Source organism: Camelina sativa, chromosome 8, assembly GCF_000633955.1.
Source record: "Camelina sativa cultivar DH55 chromosome 8, Cs, whole genome shotgun sequence".
Classification (NCBI taxonomy): domain Eukaryota; kingdom Viridiplantae; phylum Streptophyta; class Magnoliopsida; order Brassicales; family Brassicaceae; genus Camelina; species Camelina sativa.
The window spans coordinates 25152266-25173770 of record NC_025692.1 but is presented as its reverse complement, the minus strand read 5'-3'; the positions used below and the strand labels follow the sequence as shown (position 1 = coordinate 25173770).

The following is a 21505-nucleotide window of genomic DNA, read 5'->3' as shown; positions in this document are numbered from 1 at the left end:
AAAAATGAACATAAATGGCTTTCACATGTTACCAAACAAAACAAAAAAGAGAACAGAAATGGCTAATTCTTATCCAATTTGTTGCTCGTCCCTAAAATAGTAACATCTTATACGCATTTATGTATATATATATATACATACATATATATCGCTTAACTTTCATCTTTATGCAAAAATATTTATGTATAGTTAGACCTATGGAAGGTTTTACATATATGCTTTAATCATCTGTCGACGGAGAGATCATAATAGATATATTAGTCTATGGTTGCGTTGCGAATCCGATCATACTTTTGTCCACACCGTAAGTAGTATACAATAAACATATTTTTGACGGGATATACTTGGCTCTCCTAGATATTGGGGTCAAGTGACTTCAAGGGGCGCTAAAGAATCAAAATAGAATACAGTACACAAACAAATATGAACTCTTCTAAACACAAAGTCTCACTGATTTATCAAACCATAGTGATCTAATTAGGAACGCGGCCCTTGATTCATGTTTTCCAGTCTCATTAATTATCCGTTTCCTAACCCTTTCGTACTTCTAATCACTATTTAAATCCAAAATGTAACCTTTTCCCTCTTTTTCAATTCATCAAATCCAAAAAGTTTTTAGAATTTGTTATTTTTATTTAAAAATCACACACTACAAGAAAACAGTCGATTTGCGATAGAAGAATCCATCGCAATTCCCTCGCAAATCGACAGTCGCAAGGGATTTGCGAGACACAACTATTCCTCGCAAATCGCTCCTCGCAAATAAGCTGACATCGCAATTCCCTCGCAAATTTTGCGAGAGATATTTTCCCTCGCAAATCTAACGCAATTGGCGAGGGATATATTCGTCGCAAATCCCACGCACATTGCGAGAGACGGTTGTACTCGCAATTGTCAAGCAAATTGCGAGGACTTTTTTCCATCGCAATGTTCGATCCGTCGCAAATTTTGCGACTATTTTGCGACGTCCATCTGCCTAGTATTGTTGATATTCGCTAATTTTGTAGCAATTCTTCATTTTTAATTTTTTTTTCTTTTACCATTTTTATGTTTGATTTTTTTTTTTGTGAATAATATTTTAGATGTTTAAAAAAATAATAATAAGAAGAACAGAATTGAAAATTCAAAATAGAATAAAACATAAATATTACAAAACAAAAATCATGTTTTCGTTTCTGGTCAGAACAAAGTGAGAAGAGTTTACAAAACAAAGATGGTCATGTTTACAAAACAAAAATCAGAACAAAGTGAGAAGAGTTCTTAAAAGGATTGAGAGAGAGAGGTCACGTTTCTGGTCCCAGTTTGGCTACCAGCTGCTCCCGTTTCACCTGTGTTGCCCTCTGGGTTGGTGCCTTCCTGGTTGGTGCCTTCTGGGTTGGTGCCTTCTGGGTTGCTCCCTTGTTGGTTGGTCGGGTATCGAAACTTGGCAGCAAACTCAGGATCCTTTTCCGCGAGATAGTCAAAGTATGCATCATAGCTATGCATTCTTTGACTACTTTCATGGATTTGACTCGCCTGGGTTTGGATTTGAGTCGCCTGGGTTTGAATGCATTCCTCAGCGGCAGCAAGCTTCTGAGCCAAGATAACCGGATCATTAGCTGGAGACAGAGGTTGCGGACAGCTAGTGGTAGAGGACGCTTCAAACTGCAGAGAACCAACCCCAAAAATTCTGTTTTTCTTCTTCGGAGCAACCTAAAAACAAAACAACAAACGACAAGTTACAAACATACAAAAGAAAACAATGGATCACATACTAAACAATTGCAAGTTATCACAAACTAAACAATCCCAAGTTATCACAAACTAAACAAGGAAGTTATCACAAACTAAACAATCGCATGTTATCACATACAAAACAATCCTAAGTTATCACATACAAAACAATCCTAAGTTATCATATACAAAACAATCCTAAGATATCACAAAATCATTAACAAGACAATCGATAGCAATATACGATTGGCAACTGAACACACCAGAAGCACTAAAAACTAACTTAACCACACAGTTCAACCATTGAGTATTTTTTTAAAAAAGAACTAAGAACGTTTATCTTACCTCAGTGTAAATTTTGTTTTTGATATGAATGGGCACCCCACCAGAAGCAGAACTCTCTCCATTCTCCCCTGTGCAAAGCTCAGATTCTAACTCTTGAATCTTGGACGACACCTCATTGAACACGGACTCGGACTTGCCATCCGTAAATGAGCCATCTGGTTTTCGATGAGTGTCTTCTAAGATTCGTAGGAAATCCGGAGTTAACTCCCCAGTGATCTCAGACTTGAAAGAAACAAAAAAGAGGTTGATTAGTTAACAAATAAAAGAGTGTCTGAAGGCCTAATCTTAAGAAAAAAAAACTTAAGGAACTTACATGCTTTCGAGCACGGGCTTTAAACGAAGTTTGGCCTGAACGGTGCTTGTATATTCCAGTGCCATCCGGATCATGATAGCGAGCATTCCGACTGTTGATGCTCTTGATTTCTGATTTTGGATCAAGCCAATACCGAACAAGACCCTCCCATACTTGAGGATCAATCCACCGTGGCTTTGCCTCATCGCCTTTAAGCTTCCACTTTAACTTCCACCTTGACACTTGATCACACATCCTGTCCTTCAACTTGTCTTCAAACTCTTTCCTCACTCTATCGTTTATGCAACGGTCCCAATTGTAAATTTGCTTCCAAAAAAAGAAAGGATTAGTCTATATTTAATTAAGGCAAAAAAATATATTGTAAAATAGCAAACAAAGAGAGTTCACTGACCGCAAACGTTTCATACCAACGGTCTACCACTTTAGTTGGCGTCTGTGTCCAATTGGCATGGGGCTCTTTGAAATCTCTTTCAAAGATGCTTCGAACAGTAGCCGCAACACAGGAGTCTTGGTCAAACCTTCAAAATAAATTCAACTTTCAGAATCCATGCAAACACAACTTTGTAATTATATTATCAAATTAAAAACTTAAAAGAAAATTCTTACCACAGAGTTCCTGGAGGTCGGCGCGGATCTTGTTTAGTTAAACTAGATCGACCAGGACTATCGAGTAACTCCTCCAAAGTCAGGTTGTTGAGACGTTGGGACATGACTGTAGACGAGGAAAGCGCGGGTTAGGACGCAGGAATTTCAGGATCCGCCGCAGAGGCACCATGCATGGGAGATGGTGAAGGCGTATTATATGGAGGCGTGACAGGCAGGTGCTGCGAGGTTGGACGGCGGCTATTCTGAGAACCGGAGTTTGGGTTGTGAGAACTGGAGGCACCGGAGGTTAGACGGCGACGATTAGAAGCAGTGGGAGAGGGATTTGAAGTAGTGGGAGTGGCTAAACCTTGATCCGACAGGAATCTTGTGTAATCGTTGCCTCCAAACATCTAGAAAGAAATAAAATGGACATCTAAATCAAAACGAAAGGATAGATCGAAAGCAAAATGAAATCGAAACAAGAACGAAATCGAAATAAAATCAAATCAAAAGTAGAGAAGAAGAAATCATATGCGAGAAGATTTACCTTTGGGTTCTAGAGAGGATAACGGAGAGGACGAGGTCGGAAGAAGAACACTGAAAGAAGAATATCGGAGAGTACGAGGTCGGAAGAAGAACACCAGAGAGGACGAGGTCGGAGGAGAAACACCAGAAGAAGAACACCGGAAGAAGAAGATGGGAAGAAGAATATCGGAAGAAGAAGATCGGAAAAGGATTAGGGTTCGATCGAAAGAGAAAGAGAATTAGCGTTTAGGGTTTGACGGCGAGTGTTTTGGGTTTGAGCAAGCTCAAACCACGATTGGTCTTGTATATATAAACTTTTTAAAGCGTCGCAAAGCCCTAGCAATATTTGCGAGGGATTACCTAGGCTACCTCGCAATTCCCTCGCAATAAACTTAAATTGCGAGGGATTAGCTAGGATTCCTCGTAATTCCCTCGCAACATTTGAGTGTCTAGGGTTTACAATTTTGCGAGGGATTAACAAGAAATACTCGCAAATCCCTCGCAATGTATCTAGGGTTTTTAATTTTGCGAAGGATTAACAAGGACCCTCGCAAATCCCTCGCAATGTTTAAAGTTGCGAGGGATTAGCTAAGAACCCTCATATTCCTCGTAATTCTCTCGCAACGTTTGAGTATCTAGGGTTTTTAATTTTGCGAATGATTAATAAGGACACCTCGCAATTCCCTCGCAATGTTAAAACTTGCGAGGGATTAGCTAGGAACACTCATATTTCCCTCGCAATCTTTGCGTGTCTAGGGTTTACGATTTTGCGAGAGATTAGCTAGGATCCCTCGCAAATCCCTCGTTTATAATATTTAGGGTATTGAGTATTGCTAGGGATTAACGACCATTTTGCGAGGGATTTGCGAGGATTTCCTCGCAAGTACAACGCAAATCCATCGCAAAACTATAAATATGTTTTATAAAAAAAAAATATGAAAATATACAATTGTGCTCATTCGGATTTATTTTCTAATCTATTAGAAATTACATTATCATCATTAGAATCTTCTCCAATATCAGACACTTTGAATTCTTATAATTCACCTCTTCTACTTTAGGGTTTAGTAGATCATCATGTTAGTTGATGATCAAGTTGTGGTGCAACAACAATATTTGCGAAATTTCCATTCCAAACATATCAATAGAAGATGTACATCCACATTGATACACAAAAATCCATTGCAATGTGTAAAAGCTTAGGGTTCAAGCATTTAGTGTTTAGGGTATAGAATTTGCGAGGGATTAACGACCATTTTGCGAGGGCAAGCCAACATTCCCTTGCAAGTCCCTCTCAAATCCCTCTCAAATCCCTCGCTAATTTTTTTTATTCGTTATTCCCTCGCAATTTGCGAGGGATTAACGACCATTTTGCGAGGGCAAGCCAACATTCCCTTGCAAGTCCCTCTCAAATCCCTCGCTAATATTTTTATTCGTTATTCCCTCGCAATTTGCAAGGGATTAACGACCATTTTGCGAGGGAGTTCTAGCACTCCCTCGCAATTCCAACGCAAATCCATCGCAAATTGATAAATATTTTTTTTAAAAAAAACAACAAAAAGTACAATTGCTCAATCAGATTCATTTTCTGAACTACTAGAAATTACATTATCATCATTAGAATCTTCTCCATCATCGGACTCTTCAAATTCGTCTAATTCACCCTCTTCTTCGGAAACATAATCAACATCTTCAACTTGCCTGTTTTGTGGATCAATGTGGATAACATCTTCTGTTGACATGTTTGGAATGGAAATTTCACCGACTCTTTCTTGTTGCAACACGACTTGATCATCAACTAACCCGATTATACGGCCTTGAGGATTAACTTTAATGACTGATAACCACATTTCACGTCTTGGCCTTAAACGAGGATAGGGCAGAAAGCTCACTTGTTGTGCTTGTGATGCTAGGATCAAATTTGGAGTACGATCTGTTCGCATTCACATCAACAACTCCCCAATTATTTACTCGCACGCCTCGGGCCGATGGATCGTACCAGTTACACTTAAAAAGTACGCATCTCAGATTCAGAAGGCCTGGATAATCAACTTCCAATATTTGTTGCAAAACGCCATAGAAATCGATATCACCAGCTTGTACATAGATTCTATAATTTGCTGTAGTTTTGCGACTTCCGTGTGCGTACGTATGAAACGTATAACCGCGAGTAAAGTACATCGGAGCAGTGGTGATCTTCGCTCTTGGTTCCTGAACAAGCTCATGCAACCAAAGAGGCAAGGGTTCATTTCCACATCCATTCTGAACCTATATAAACGAATAAGATATTAGACCATAAGTTTATTTAACTTAAAAATTCTAATACATATAGTTAATTTAAACTTATTTCATACATATACTTACATAGTATTTTAACCAATTAGCGAAATCCTGCTCTTTGTAGGCCTCATAGTCAGATTCTTCTAAATTAGGATATGCTTCACGAATCTGCATTTCAAAAAGTCTAAAAAAATAGAGATTTGTTAGTTCGTTATCTTATAAAATATAATTAATTTTAGTTTTTAAACAAGAATACCTTTCAAAAGGTTGAACGTAATCTAGATTCCTCAATATGTAATTGTGAGCTGCTCGACAATAGCTATGATCTTCCCACCAAACTTCCTTTATCTTTCCAGCAAGTCTTCCTATTTGAGTAAAGATATCTGGAACATCAGGAACATTATATGTAGGTGCAACGCCTCCGTCATCATATCGTCGAGTTCGTGTTTTTTTTGTTCTCACGGTGGGGCTAAAGTAGTATGATGTGAAGTGAGACGTTTCCTCTGTTAAACTCCCGGTGACTATTGATCCCTCAACTCTGGCAAGATTTTTGTCCTTTCCTTTGAGAGCTTTCATAAACCGCTCAAAAGGATACATCCAGCGAAATTGCACTAGGCCACCAAGATCAGCTTCATGTGGTAGATGGACTGGAAGATGTTCCATCACGTCAAAAAAAGCAGGGGGAAAGATTTTCTCCAAGTTACAAATTAACACTGGAATATTATCTCGTAACTGTTGTATGACTTCACTGGTCAATGTTCTAGTGCATAAGTCCCAGAAAAAAACTCCGATACCTACAACCAATGAATAACAAAAACATGGGTGAATTAATTAAATAACTATATATATATATATCAATATATAAATATATATATATATATATATATCATTATATACTTATATACCTGCAATAGCTTCATGAACGTGTTTTGGCAAGAGCTCAAGAAATATAAATGGTAGTAGCCGTTGCATGAAGACATGACAATCGTGGCTCTTCATACCTGAAAATTTTTGGCCTTGCTCTACACATCTTGAAAATTTAGAGACAAATCCATCTGGAAACTTCACTTCAGATTTTACCCACTCGAACAACACCTTCTTAGCCTCTACTGACAATCGAAATTGGGGTACTGGTAATTTCCCATCTCTTGTAAGATGTAACTCGATCCTTGCACATATTTCCGCCAAATCCAACCTAGATCTCCTGCTATCTTTTGTTTTACCCTGCACATTCAGAAGCGTAACGATGAAATTATCGAAAAAGTTTTTCTCAATGTGCATCACGTCAAGATTGTGCCGCAATAGAAGATCTTTCCAATATGGAAGCTCCCAAAAAATACTCTGCTTGTGCCAATTGTGAGCGCTTCCATATCCATCTGGCATGTTTGCTGGTGTGTGATAGTTACCCCCACGTTTACAGGTTTCTTGAGCTCCATAGTAATCAATCTGCTCAAATAAATCATTTCCAGAGACATAAGTTGGTGGAGGAACACGAACAACTTTATTCTTTGTAAATAACTTCTTGTTCCTCCGGTACGGATGATGCAAGGGAAGAAACCGACGATGACAATCAAACCAACAAGATTTTCGCCCATACTTTAACTGAAATGCCTCTGTACGTTCCATACAATAAGGACATGATAATCTTCCATGTGTTGTCCACCCAGATAACATTCCGTACGCAGGGAAGTCACTAATCGTCCACATTAGCACTGTCCGCATATTGAAATTCTGTTTTCTCGACGAATCGAACGTCTGAACACCTTCATACCACAATTGCTTCAGCTCATGAATTAGAGGCTGTAAGAAGATATCTAGAGATCGCTTTGGATGCTTTGGACCTGGTACCAAAATACTCAAGAACAGAAATTCGCTTTGCATACACATATCTGGAGGAAGATTGTATGGCGTCAATATAACAGGCCATAAAGAATACTGCCTCCCTGACATACCAAATGGACTAAAACCATCTGTACACAACCCAAGATAAACATTCCTACACTCTTGAGCAAAGTCAGGATATACCGATTGAAAATGTTTCCACGCCTTTGCATCAGATGGGTGTGTAATTTCTCCTTCTTCAGTAGAATGTTCTGCATGCCATCTCATTGCCGCTGCAGTCCGTTTTGATTGGTATAGGCGTTTCAATCTATCAGCAACAGGCAAGTACCACATACGTTTATATGGCACTCGCGTCCTTCCTTGTGTAGGTTGATATCTCGGCTTCCCGCAAAACCGACATTCCTGCAGCTTAGCATCATCTTTCCAAAAAATCATGCAATAGTCAACGCACACATCAATCATTTCAGATGGTAATCCAAGACTCGCAACCAACTTCTGTATTTCATAGTAGTTCTCAGCCGATACATTATCAGGTGGCAAATACTCTTTAATGAGTTCAGCCCAAGAATCCATGCAATTCTCACTTAAGTTATTATCAGCTTTAATTGTCATCATCCTAGATGCCAATGATAACTTAGAATGCCCTTCTCTACATCCATCGTAGATAGGTTGATTTGCAGCATCTAACATAGTATAAAAACGTTGTGCATCTACGTTGGGTTCTTCCGTATTATTCTCAGGAAATGCAGCAGTAGTTTCATGAAATGCATCATTAACCATATCATGAAATCTATTTTCCTCATTATACCCATAAAAACCAAATTGATCAGATTCTTGATGCCCATAATTACTAGGTTGATCAACAGCATAATTCATACTACTACTTCCAACGTTACTGCTACAACCCTCTCCATGACGAAACCATACATAGTAATTTGGCATAAATCCTCTATTATAAAGATGCTTCTTCACTAGATTAAATTCCAAATAATTATCGTTGAAGCACTTAGGACATGGACAAAATATTGTACCGTTTTGACGAGCAAAGTCTTGGTTTGTCGCCTGGTACATGAAAGCGCGCAACCCATCACAAAACTCTCTCGTCACATCACCGGTCTCCGGATCTCTGTGATTGTACATCCACCGTCGCAATGTGTATATCTCATGCTGCCCGCCTCCAAACATTATTATATAATTTAAAAGTGTTTAGGTTTTTTTTTTAGCCTTTTTTTCTTTCACAATATTTTTTTTCGTATTCAAAGTGTGTTTGTTGGAAGTGTTTTGTGTTTGGTTTCCATGGATCATAAACTTGCTATTTATAGGCTTACTAAAAATAGTTGCTATGGATTTGCTAGGAAAATTTGCAAGGGATTTGCGAGGGATATTTTAAAATATTATTTTTTTGCAAGGGATTTGCGAGGCTTTTACTGTTTTGCCGACAAAACAGTTACACTCGGGAAAAACGTGGCTGCCGACATCATCGGCCCTTGCAACTCCCTCGCAAATTTGCTACGGAAAATGTCATCGCTAATCCGTTGCAATATGCGAGGGAGTTGCGATGTTTTTGCGAGGATGTTTCGCGGAGTCGCAAATCTGTCGTAAATCCGTCGCAAATTTGCGAGGGATTTCGTCGTCGCAAATTTTGCGAGGGAATTGCAAGTACCCTCGCTAAACTAGCAAACTACTCGCAAGTCCGTCGCAAATTTGCGAGGGCATTTTGCCATCGCAAATTTCCCTTGCAAATCGACTATTTTCTTGTAGTGACATCGTAAATGATAGAACTTAAATTGATTTATTTTTTCCTGTTTTATTTCTACAAAAAAAGAAGCTATAGATTAGTACATTAATAAAATTCCGGTTTTGTAGTCCATACTATAATTTCTACGAACATATAGTTTTCAAAAACAATAATTAGAGGGTGTTTAATCCGGAAAAACCAATTCTATCCGAACCAACCAAACCAAACTGAAATACTCGATCCAATAACCAAACTATAATTTACCTATAGATTTTTTTTTTTTGGAACAAACACCTATAGATTAATTAGAATCACTTTTTTCTATATCAAAAATTTAAGAGCTTATGTTTTTTTTCCTTTGACAACAAAGAAATCAATTCTACAAAAAAGTAAATAAATTATTTTCAATAATAATAATGTTTTGGGGATATTTTAAGTGAGTTATGTAAAAGTTACAAATCATATATTATTCAATCACGAATTTAAAAAATCTTATGAAATCCACTGTTATTCAATTGATGATTTAAAAATCTACTTTAAAATCTACTGTTATTCAAAACAATTTGTGGATTTGGATTTTAATAAGTTTTAGGAATTCTTGAGGATTTGAGAGAATTTGTTTAGTTAAAAATACAGAAATCCAAATCTCATGGTTTTAGGTAGGATCTGAAAGAAATTTACCATAAATCATATCAACTTTTATAAAATCTATCAAAATTCCAATTTTTTTAAATTTCATCAAATCCTCCAAAATTATTGGTTCAATACACTGTTTTGATTACGGACAAATTTGATATAACATTAATCGCTATTTTCCTTATTTTTTAAAAAAATTTGAATAAAGGAGGAAGAGACTTTAATTTAATAAAATACATTTTTATTTCCTCTAATTTCGAATCTCTCACTCTCTCTCTCATCTCATAGGGTTCAAAATTTTGGTTTGCCCAGAAAAAAAAAAAAAAAAGGTAGAGTTCCCGCATTGTCCAGATTCTGAAAGATTCATCGAGCAATTTGATTCTTCTCGGGGAAATTTTGTTGACTGTGACTCTAAGCGAAAGGCAGCGATGATGTCGAACTTGGTGGAGCCTTCGTGGCGCCTTCTGGCAGCGAGCGGCGGAGATACGGTTAAGCTTTTCGACGTTTCCGCCGATTCCGGTGATCCCTGCGTTTTGAGCTATACTCCTTCACCTGGTTTTGCTGTCAACTCCGTCAAGTGGAATCATACTAGTAAGTAAAATCTCCGATTAGTCGCATTCCCCCTAATGTTTAGCTTTTTTTGGGTTGGTGAGTGAGATTAGGAAAGTGACTGAAGTTGTGAATTCACCATTTTCCACTATTTATTGATCTTAGCCAACTTTTAGTAGAGCAAATCTGGATTTTTCTGTGATCTGAGCTGTTCAAAATTGAGGTTCTGTGTCGATGAAATTGGTGTGGTCTTTAGGGATCGTATTTGGGAATCTAATTTAGTCAGCAGACAGGTTTCATGGTAGACCGTTTTGTTTTGGATATGATTTGGTTTTAGTGAAAGGAGAATATGTTTGTTCTATTTCTTTTCCATTTGTTGAAGTTATATGTTTCATTTGGGATGCAGATTTGGTTGTGGCGAGTACGGGAGAAGATAAGAAGATATCTCTGTGGCGGAAAACTGGGCAGAGTTTAGGGACTGTTCCAGTTACTGGGAAGGACGGTGGTGATAGTGCCGAGGTTTACTACATTTTCTAGAGTGATTCTGATTTCCATGTCTTGCATCTCTTGGAATGTTACTATTTTATTCATATGCTTGTTTTCATAATGAGTTTCAGGAATGTTTATCGGCTATTAGCTTCAGCAGAAAAGGTTCCAGGTACATTTGTTCTGGAGGTACTGGTCAAATTATTAAGATTTGGGATCTGCAAAGAAAGCTTTGTATTAAGAAGTTGAAGGGTCATACAAGTACAATTACTGGTGTGATGTACAATTGCAAAGATGAGCATTTGGCTTCTGTCAGTGTTGGTGGGGATTTAATAGTCCACAACCTTGCATCTGGGTCAAGGGCTACCGAGCTCAAAGATCCTAATGGGCAGGTTGTTCAGTTTTTACATGTATGCTTTTATTTCCATAGCACAGAGCTCCGGTCATCAAACTAATTGGCTTTTTAATCGATTCAAGACACCAGGTATTAAGGTTGCTTGATTATTCAAGGTCCAGTCGACACCTTCTACTTACTGCAGGTGATGATGGCACTGTGCATCTGTGGGACACAACTGGTCGTAGCCCAAAGGTTTTCTCCTTTACTTATTGCAATTCATGTGGAAAGACTGTAATTTTGGAAATTTATTTAGAGAAACATAAGTCAGACAAGTGGTTATAATTTTGCTCAAGCCGTGTTAATGCTTTCCGTTTAATTTCTCGTATAAGTGAGGAATTTGCTTTCATTTCCACAGATGTCTTGGTTGAAGCAGCATTCGGCACCAACTGCTGGTGTTTGCTTTTCTCCATCAAACGAAAAGGTAGCTGACTCCTTACCAATAATTCTTGCTATACATATGCAAAAAGTCAGATAAATGTGATTGCACTTTCTTTTATCTCTAAACATGTGCTTGGCACTCTCAGTTTTGATAAGCCTGTCTAATTCTCTTTGACATAGAGTTCATAAACCTAGTATCCAAGTAATCTACAATCTTAATTATCTACTGTAACAGATAATTGCTAGTGTGGGAATGGACAAAAAGCTTTACAGTTATGATTCTGGGTCCAGAAGATCTTCGTCCTGCATTGCTTATGAGGCACCTTTCTCCTCTCTGGCTTTTGGGGATAATGGCTACATTCTGGCGGCTGGAACCAGTAACGGTAAAGTAGTGTTCTACGACGTCCGTGGAAAACCGCAGCCTGTTACTGTCCTGCATGCTTTCAGTAATTCAGAGGTCAATACATTTTTCATATAGTGCAATCTATTTAGCATGTCTTATCTAATGACTCTGATACTTTTTTCACTTGCCACTATTGGTTGTTTAGTTGTTGTCCCTATCCTGGTTTTCCAGCTGTTTCACCAATCTAAAAATCCAACAGTAGCAGCAACAAACCTTCTTTTGGTGACATGATGCATATTGTTGGGTTCAACTGACTCATGCTAATCTATATGTTTACTTTGGATTGCAAAGTTAACAGCATTTGTTTTTGTTTGTCAGGATGTAACAAGTTTGTCATGGCAAACATCAAAACCAGTTATTGTGAATGAGAAAAACTACACTTCTGAGATGGCTCTTTTTGGCAGTACTGTGGAAGATTCAGTTGTCATTCCGGATCCACTTCCCTCAACGACACCCTCAGCTTCACAGTCTGCGTTGGCACCAGGTTCCCGTGGAGTTTCCGCAAGTACTGTCTCATCAGTAGAACAAACACCAATTAGAACTCATCTATGGCCTGGTGGGCCACTGGGAAGACTAGAAGCACTCCGTGCCAGTGACAGTTTCAACGATGATATGAAAGTTTTTTCACCTATCATTGCATCTGATGAGAAGTGGACTGATAGTGAAGTATTTAATATTAAAGATCATTTAGACAAAAAGCCTTCGTCGTTGCTATATCCTTCATCTAGCAAGGGATTTCCGTTCGGTGACGATGGAAACAAAGAACATCCGATACTCGACTGGAAATCAAGTTCTACTTTAAAACAGGTTTGTGGTTCTTTATCAAGCAAGTGCCATTATTCTTTTTAGAAGTCATTTTTATAACTTCATTCTCCAAAGACTCTGTTATTAGTGGTTGTACAGAATACATTATCAGGACTTAATTGAACTTGCCCTCTAGTATATTATCCTATCTTATATATGTTACATCGGTTTCAAACGTTTTCCATCATTATGCAGGATGACACGAGGGTTGCTTTTTCGCCTTTTGGATCTACTACACCAACAGCATCTTCCAAAAGTGAGGACTCTGCTTTGACACCTCCAGAAGCATGGGGTGGCGATAGATTTTCTGAGAAGTTTAACCAATTGGCCAATGAGAAATTTTCTGATAAGTTTAGCCACCTGCATGCACCTTCGCGTCTCGCGGTTTCAAGCACAAGTGCTAGTACATCTGGATCAATGTTCTCTAGCTCTCGAGATTTCCACTTGTCGTTTGGTCAGACAAACCTCACAAACGTAAGCTCAGAATTCCCACGGAGCAGAGACTTCTCTTCAACCTTTGACACATCTTCAACACTGACAGACAACAACTTGCCTTCAAGTCCATTGTTTACAAAAGGCATCGCAGCTCCGGGTAACATTGATTCATTGAGGCTATCACCAAATTTTACTCGTAGGTTCTCAACATATGCTGAGAGAATCAGCACCACTTCTTCATTTAGTGACGGGGCCTCTCTCACTCTGGGTTCACCCAAGATAAAGAAAACAGGTGCAGAAACGAGAGAGGAAGTTTTAAATAATCTGTTGCCAAGACCAGAGACGGTGGCTGCAACAGAAGCAGGAGCTATTCCGCTTATGAATGTATTGTAAAAGTTTCACAAAAACCTGAGAATTTATCTCGATAGGATATCTGTAACTTCACTAACTTGTGCAAATCTGTAGCAGGGAGGGTTGAAGCAATCTCAAACGGATCAACAGCAAATGATGGGTAGTAGCAATTTCACGCTTCAGCTATTTCAAAGAACGCTCGAAGGAACTCTGGACTCTTTCCAAAATTCAATTCATGATGACGTGAGGAACCTTCACATTGAGATACTCAGACAGTTCCACATGCACGAGGTAATGTTTGCTCTTGCTTGAATCTCATCTTTGTCTTCTTCAAATGACTTTATACTGTTTCTTTTTGAACAGATGGAGATGTCGAAGGTGTTAAGCTCGATTCTGGAGAACCAAGCGGAGCAGATGAAGGAGTTAAAATTGTTGAGAAAAGAGAATCAAGAGCTCAGACAAAGGCTTTAGAAGGAACCGGTGTGAGTTTTGTGTGTTCAACTGTTGTGTGGATTTCTATCAAATCTCTTTGATACTCTTCATGGTTCCTCTCCGTTTTGCAATCAAATCCATTTGTTTTAATATATGATCGATTCGTTTGGGTTTTGGTAGAGATCTTGTTTACATTGGAACTTGGCGTTTCCATTAATCTGGAGAAAGATGCAAATCATTAATCATGTCACATTTGTGAACATGTTTCCTTTGTTTCTTTTTTTGTCAACTATTGATCTTCAATTTGAAAAAGAAAACACCAAGTACCCGTTACTGAAGCTGGAATGTAAACTCGAAATCATACAAAATAAGACTTTAACAATAAAGGCCATACTCTTCCACAGTGGGTAGGCTGGTTGGTGGGTGACGGCTTTCGTGTACTATTTTTTGAAAATTGACGTGTATGTGTGTTTCTCTTCATTTTCTGATTAATCTCAGTACATCGCCAACAAGATGTAACGAACCAGCTACAAGAACCTGCAGACACACGCTAGAGTCGCTGAGCCATTTTACATTGCTAACTATTCATTATCCCAACCCACACCTAAATCCCGGATTGAACACTCGTCAAGAAAAAGAGGGGTTTGTGTTTATACCTGGAAACGTGTGGCTGAGCTACTCTCATGTACATTATCCCTTAGCCATTTTATTGCCATGGGCAGTGAAGTAAACACCTCACTGTTCCCACCACTGTCACCATCTTTTCCTCTATCTTCTGCGTTCCCAACAACCAAAAAAGACTTAGTAGGACGTGTGTTTATCTTGTTCCATGATCAAAAAGATTTAGGACTACTGGATTTTTGTTATTACCTCTTTCACTCTGGACAAGGCTTTCCCAAACTTTCTGGAGTGTAAACTGCCATGACAAGTCAACCTGTGGATCATTCTCTGGCAAATCAGCCGCTGTACCAACTTTGTGATACACTGACATGTTTGGTACAAACAATGCCTTCTTGAAATGGACACCTGCATCAACCATTATTCAGCCTTCTCTAGTTATCTTATCTGTTTTAACTCGGCCAACTTTTTTGTTTCAACATTGGCAGTGACTTACCCACTAAGACACAAGGCTCAAGAACTTACCGTAGTTTGCACATGTATTCCTTAGATGTGGAAGCAGCAGGTTTGGGTCCCGAACTGACATACAATTGAACAACAATATCTGCAAAGCAACCAGATGCGTTCGTTCAGACATCTCCAAAGCTAAGGAACCACAGAGAAAACAAGTATAGGCATTTAGGAAGATCTAAGACAGAACAAGAAACCCAGACCCTTACCTGTTGGCAGGTTTCACCAGACCATTTATCATGAGAGGATCCTGCGGAGCCATTAACCAGATGTTCCGAACTCTCTGACTGGTTGTCTCCCTTAACGGCAAACGAAAACCATTTGGCGCATGCTTCCATGCTTTCTGGACTGTGAGCTCCATCCAGATAAAATACTAGATCTCCTGAAGTCCGAGATTCAGTAAATTGATCAGGGACGACCTGTGCTCTCCCTTGCAAACTCGCTGTAGCTAACCCTTTGATGAATTGCTCAGGCAAAATACCCTAGTTCGAAGAAGAATGTGGAAAAAGATGATGTTCACAAATTGAGAGAAGGGCCATGATACAAACTGTGAGTTGAATAAAGACGGAAAAGAGCCGTTTACCATCTGAGTCCGACTAGGAACTTCAAGTTTACCAATTTGCTGAAGCCAGGTAGAGGCAAGCGAAACTGCTAGACCAGCATTAAGATATTGGTGCTCCCCATCAAGCCCAAGTTTCTGACCACTTAACAGCCTTGAAGTTAGTGGTTGCTCCACTTCGAGATTCACCTGTCAATATGATGTCAATCTGTCAATAGAATGTTGAATCATCTCTGCAAAAGCAGCCGCACTTAGTGATATATAATGCAACAATGGGACTAATTTTGTGGATGTATTGAATTTCTCACTTTTCACCATAAAAGAATGATATATTTCAAATGCTACAATCAAGCAAGTAGCACATAAACATAAATTATATATATGCGCCAACATTGTCTGCCATATTTAGTGACCATAGTGTTCAATAATTAAAATTGAGCGTACATCTAATTCGGAAGCTTTCGCTTTAAGGACACGCATGGCTTCATCAGGTTGGGGCACTGTGAAGGCTGGAACTCCAACCTGAAATATGAACAAAGAAGATGAGGCAAATATGAAGGGTAAGTTACAAAAAGGAATGGTCAGTTTTTGTTTAAGACATAGAAGAGTTATAGCCAACCTTGAAAATTCCAGCTTTCTCACCAGCAATTTTTCCAAGCGTATCACCTGTGATGCATTTCACAGAGAAGAAATAAATCATATGATAACTATCAGAGGAAAGAAATGTAACTCAAAAAATGTCTGCTCATTTAATGCGAGCAGAGACCTCATGATTTAAAGTTTTTATATGAAAAAATAGAGGCTGCACATCGATAACGTTTTCATAGCAGTATTGGTATGGCAAGCAGAAGATTCCAGTAACAAACCTAGAATTTCCATGTGGTCATATCCGAGTGAAGAAATACCACATACCACAGGCTTCTGAACCTGTAACAAGTAAGCAGTAGATCCCCATGAGAACTTAATTAAGCACAAGAAAAGCTACTTACAAGTTACAACCTTACTGAAAGTAATTCATATTTTAGTAATTGGAGTCTTTTGAGGATTATACTATAATTGTTTTTGGTTAATAAAGGATTTTGGTTCCGATCTTACAACTTTCCCCTGACCCAAGAAAAAAAATGGAGATATCAAATTTCAGGTTTCCTCGTTCGTAATAAAATTTAACCTTGGATGTTAGCTAAATGGATATGTTCAGACAAAAGGATTCCAGCTGAAAAAACAGGTCAAACGTACCGCATTAGTGGCATCAAACTTGCCACCTAATCCTACCTCCAATATAGCAGCATCTACCTGCATATAGAAGCAAAGAGCAGCAGCAAAAATTTTGTCACTGAGTACGAAATTTTGTCACCGTTTTCTCGTTCAATCAATAAAGAGAAAACGGTGTTTCTGTATCTATCATGTCACTGAGTACGAAAAAGGAAAAATGGTCAATCAAGGTAAAGACTGGTATCAAACCTTTTCAGCAGCAAAGATTTTAAAAGCTAGCAACGCAAGGAAGCGGAAATATGTAGGCATCGGTATCTCCTCGTTAGTTCTCTCCTGCAAATCAAATAGTCAGCAACCTTGTATTTTGAGAAAAAAAATTTAAAGCTTCCATCTTAAGTTGGACCTATGCACACCATTATAAGCTATTACCATCAAATTCTTGGACGGCGACACAAGGTAATTTCAACAAGTTACAGGGAGGACTCTATATATGTTCTCTTCAGTATCACTACTTCCTCGAGGAAATAGTTCCAACAAAGATTTGTATTGATGAATTAAATCAGGTGGGGAAACTTAGTGTTCAACAGTAGATCAATAATACAATTACTCTAACCTTAACTTCAGCACAGAACACCTCGGTTTTTAAGCTAACATGGAAGGACAAAAAAAAGTGTTCATGAAACTTGATTATCACATTCTATATGGTTTTCATCACTAAGATTCCAAGGTTTACAGAACGTTACTGATAACTACTAGTCAATCTACAAACCCAAAATACAGGAATTAAGTTCAAAACAAATAATTTAACTAATTGGATCTTCTTTTTGTGACGAAAATACCTTGAGCCTGTTATAGCACCACCAGAAATAACCCAAAAATTTGTCCTCACTTATGTCCGCACTGTAGCAATAATTAAAACACATCAGGTAAAGCGAAGCAATTCTTAGTAAAGATGAGTACAAAGTAGAGATAAACTGCCTTGTGTGTTACTTTTAGGTCTCTACTTATTAGATCGAGAATTAAACAGAGAGCAAGTAACAAGAGGACTATGATAGCCAAGTATTGTTGGTTTCTGCTTTTATGAGCGCAGTCATATATTTCTTAGAATTTTTAATAAATTAAGAAAAACTTACCCATCCAAGCGAAACCTTTCCCGGACATCAATGAGGTGAGGTGAAGTGAAGAGTCCAGTTCGGAAGCCATAGTTTCGTAAAATAGACTCTGTAAATGCACATGTAGATCCCTTCAAGCCACATACGAAACAGAAAGAACAATGTTAGCTGCTGGATCAGATAGTAATCAGCCATGCAAACAATGAACCACTTTTATCAAAAAAAATCACTGAAGGTTTCAAAATAAATAGTAATCAACCATTCTAGTTTCATTATATCTTCCTTTGTGCTATTATGATCTAGAAGAAAGAAGTGATAAGAGACATCAACCCACATCGATTATCTCGTACAATGATTTTTGAAAGTGAAAATTTTTGNTCTCCTGCAAATCAAATAGTCAGCAACCTTGTATTTTGAGAAAAAAAATCTAAAGCTTCCATCTTAAGCTGGACCTATGCACACCATTATAAGCTACCATCAAATTCTTGGACGGCGACACAAGGTAATTTCAACAAGATACAGGGAGGACTCTATATATGTTCTCTTCAGTATCACTACCTCCTCGAGGAAATAGTTCCAACAAAGATTTATATTGATGAATTAAGTCAGGTGGGGAAACTTAGTGTTCAACAGTAGTTCAATAATACAATTACTCTATCTACCACAACTTCAGCACAGAAAACCTCGGTTTTTAAGCTATGGAAGGACAAAAAAAAGTGTTCATGAAACTTGATTATCACATTCCATATGGTTTTCATCACTAAGATTCCAAGTTTACAGAACGTTACTGATAACTGCTAGTCAATCTACAAACCCAAAATACAGGAATTAAGTTCAAAACAAATAATTTAACTAATTGGATCTTCTTTTTGTGACGAAAATACCTTGAGCCTGTTATAGCACCACCAGAAATAACCCAAAAATTTGTCCTCACTTATGTCCGCACTGTAGCAATAATTAAAACACATCAGGTAAAGCGAAGCAATTCTTAGTAAAGATGAGTACAAAGTAGAGATAAACTGCCTTGTGTGTTACTTTTAGGTCTCTACTTATTAGATCGAGAATTAAACAGAGAGCAAGTAACAAGAGGACTATGATAGCCAAGTATTGTTGGTTTCTGCTTTTATGAGCGCAGTCATATATTTCTTAGAATTTTTAATAAATTAAGAAAAACTTACCCATCCAAGCGAAACCTTTCCCGGACATCAATGAGGTGAGGTGAAGTGAAGAGTCCAGTTCGGAAGCCATAGTTTCGTAAAATAGACTCTGTAAATGCACATGTAGATCCCTTCAAGCCACATACGAAACAGAAAGAACAATGTTAGCTGCTGGATCAGATAGTAATCAGCCATGCAAACAATGAACCACTTTTATCAAAAAAAATCACTGAAGGTTTCAAAATAAATAGTAATCAACCATTCTAGTTTCATTATATCTTCCTTTGTGCTATTATGATCTAGAAGAAAGAAGTGATAAGAGACATCAACCCACATCGATTATCTCGTACAATGATTTTTGAAAGTGAAAATTTTTGTAAACTGACAAATCCATCAAAATGCATCTCATGGCATGTAAGGATCAAACCAATCGCCTTATCGCACTTGAACGTTAGTAATTTTACAAGCAGAACTTCATTCCTGGGTTCAGGGGTCTCACTCAAATAGGGAAAAAGCTCAAGATGAATGAGTCCAGTAACTGTATCTCTCAAATCTCCACAGAGCAAACCTCTAAGGTCTTCTGGCAAAGCAGTCATAAGGATGTAACGGTCAAAACTAGAGTAGAACTAAGAGAGGCTTTTTGGTTACATGAATTCAGAAGATATCTAATAACTAACTAACGAACAAACTAATAATGGCAAAAAAAAAAGAAGAAAAAAGATGTTTCAGTATCATTTATTGAGATTTAGCTAGAAAAAGTAAAGTAGTTGTTACCTTGCCTTTGGTACCAGCAACATGGATAACTTTCATCTTCAAAATGTCTTCTTCCAGGTCAAGTAGCTGCCAAATTGATTACAAAGAAGAAAATTAAACCAAAAAATCAAAAGGTGCAAAAAAAAAAAAAAATCAAAACTTTTAAAGAGAATCATCATCAAAATCACAAGAGAAAACAAACCTTAAGATAATCAAAGATTAACTCAAAACGATCCCCACTGTTGCTTTTATCAGCACGACTTCGCTTTGTAATCAAAGAAGACAAAGCAGCCAACGCTTCCTCATACGAATCTCTTCCTGTTTTTGACTTCACCACTCCATAATCACCTGTAACCAAAAACAAACCAAGTGGTGAGCTCTATCCGATATAACTGTAGCAATAGAGTGAGTACGAGCTTAGAGAAAAAAACGAGAATCAATAAAAAAAAATCAAACCTTGAGCTGCCATGTCGATCTGCTTTCTTACCGAACGAATCTGAAAATAATAGCGAGAATTTATAAAAAGATGCCGAAACGAGAACTTCTCTCCGAGTTTCTCGGAGAGAGAGAGAGAGAGAGAGAGAGAGAGAGAGAAACCTGAAAAGAGAGAGATGGTTGGTGCGGCTGTTGGTGGAGCCGAACCGAGAGGTGGTGGTGACAGAGGAACGCATAGCTCAAACGGCACGATGTGGTACGAGGTACTATCGAAACTGCAAACATTCTCCTGTCATTGCACACTTTTGCTTTTGTGTTGTTAAGTCGTTTTCGGCAATTGGATTGAGACGTCACTACTTCGCTAAGTATTCAGTTATTATATATAAACAGTATGTAGTTAACAAAACCGTCTGGGTGGTGTAGTCGGTTATCACGCTAGTCTCACACACTAGAGGTCCCCGGTTCGAACCCGGGCTCAGACAATTTTTTTTTTTTTACCTTCTTTTTTTTCCGCACGTGTGGGGGAATTCACTTGCACGCGTGTGTACAAATCTCTATTACTTGGGCCAAAAAAACAAAGCTTGCGGGGAGAACCAAACAAACACAATACACAGATCAATCAAAATCAATCACAGCCGAACTTGGAATCATCATCGGAGCTTCTTGAATTCGTAGATATACATCTTGTGGTTCTGAGATATAAGAAAGAGACGAGGCGAAGGAGATATGGATTGGGACAACGTAGCTGCTGAGGATGTGATTGAGGCGCTTAGAGAAGTTGAATGGTCGACTCCTCCTCGTTCGTTTGGCGAGTTCTTCTCTAGATTCGCCTTCCCTCGCTCTTTCTCTAAGTGGAAGAGCCGTCTCAAATGCAATCTCTACTAGTACTTAGCTCTCTCTCTCTCTCTGTATCTTGATTTTTTTTTTTTTTTTTTTC

At 38.2% G+C, this 21505-nt stretch overlaps 3 protein-coding genes and 1 non-coding gene across 6 annotated transcripts in view; 3 read left to right on the top strand and 1 right to left on the bottom strand.

Annotated features, from left to right (window-relative positions):
- LOC104708513 (protein NEDD1-like) lies at positions 10253-14457 on the top strand. 2 transcript variants are annotated; one of them, XM_010425095.2, is made up of 10 exons: positions 10253-10568; positions 10933-11045; positions 11144-11404; positions 11497-11601; positions 11765-11830; positions 12023-12244; positions 12509-12997; positions 13190-13813; positions 13895-14071; positions 14144-14457. In XM_010425095.2, the coding sequence occupies exons 1-10, from the start codon at positions 10406-10408 to the stop codon at positions 14249-14251; spliced, it is 2328 nt and encodes a 775-aa protein (XP_010423397.1). In that variant the 5' UTR covers positions 10253-10405; the 3' UTR covers positions 14252-14457. The 2 variants fall into 2 exon arrangements, with proteins under 2 accessions (XP_010423397.1, XP_010423398.1); XM_010425096.2 differs by having other exon boundaries at positions 10254-10568; positions 13898-14071; positions 14144-14272.
- On the bottom strand, positions 14448-20868 carry LOC104708515 (folylpolyglutamate synthase). 2 transcript variants are annotated; one of them, XM_019228952.1, is made up of 17 exons: positions 20731-20868; positions 20590-20629; positions 20336-20481; positions 20155-20220; positions 19402-19511; positions 19108-19168; positions 17361-17444; positions 17136-17192; positions 16766-16826; positions 16519-16565; positions 16344-16421; positions 15924-16088; positions 15550-15822; positions 15356-15434; positions 15083-15238; positions 14869-14987; positions 14448-14749 (listed from the first exon to the last, which is right to left on the bottom strand). In XM_019228952.1, the coding sequence occupies exons 1-17, from the start codon at positions 20851-20853 to the stop codon at positions 14690-14692; spliced, it is 1725 nt and encodes a 574-aa protein (XP_019084497.1). In that variant the 5' UTR covers positions 20854-20868; the 3' UTR covers positions 14448-14689. The 2 variants fall into 2 exon arrangements, with proteins under 2 accessions (XP_019084497.1, XP_010423399.1); XM_010425097.2 differs by having other exon boundaries at positions 14869-14984.
- TRNAV-CAC lies at positions 20977-21050 on the top strand. The gene has a single exon. It is a non-coding gene; the product is annotated as a tRNA-Val (tRNA).
- Positions 21136-21505, top strand: part of LOC104708512 (PRA1 family protein A2-like) — a 2557-nt gene continuing 2187 nt past the window's right edge. Inside the window, exon 1 of the mRNA XM_010425094.1 lies at positions 21136-21452. Coding sequence (XP_010423396.1) covers positions 21295-21452 — 158 coding nt within the window. The 5' untranslated portion in view covers positions 21136-21294. The remainder of the gene's footprint in view (positions 21453-21505) is intronic.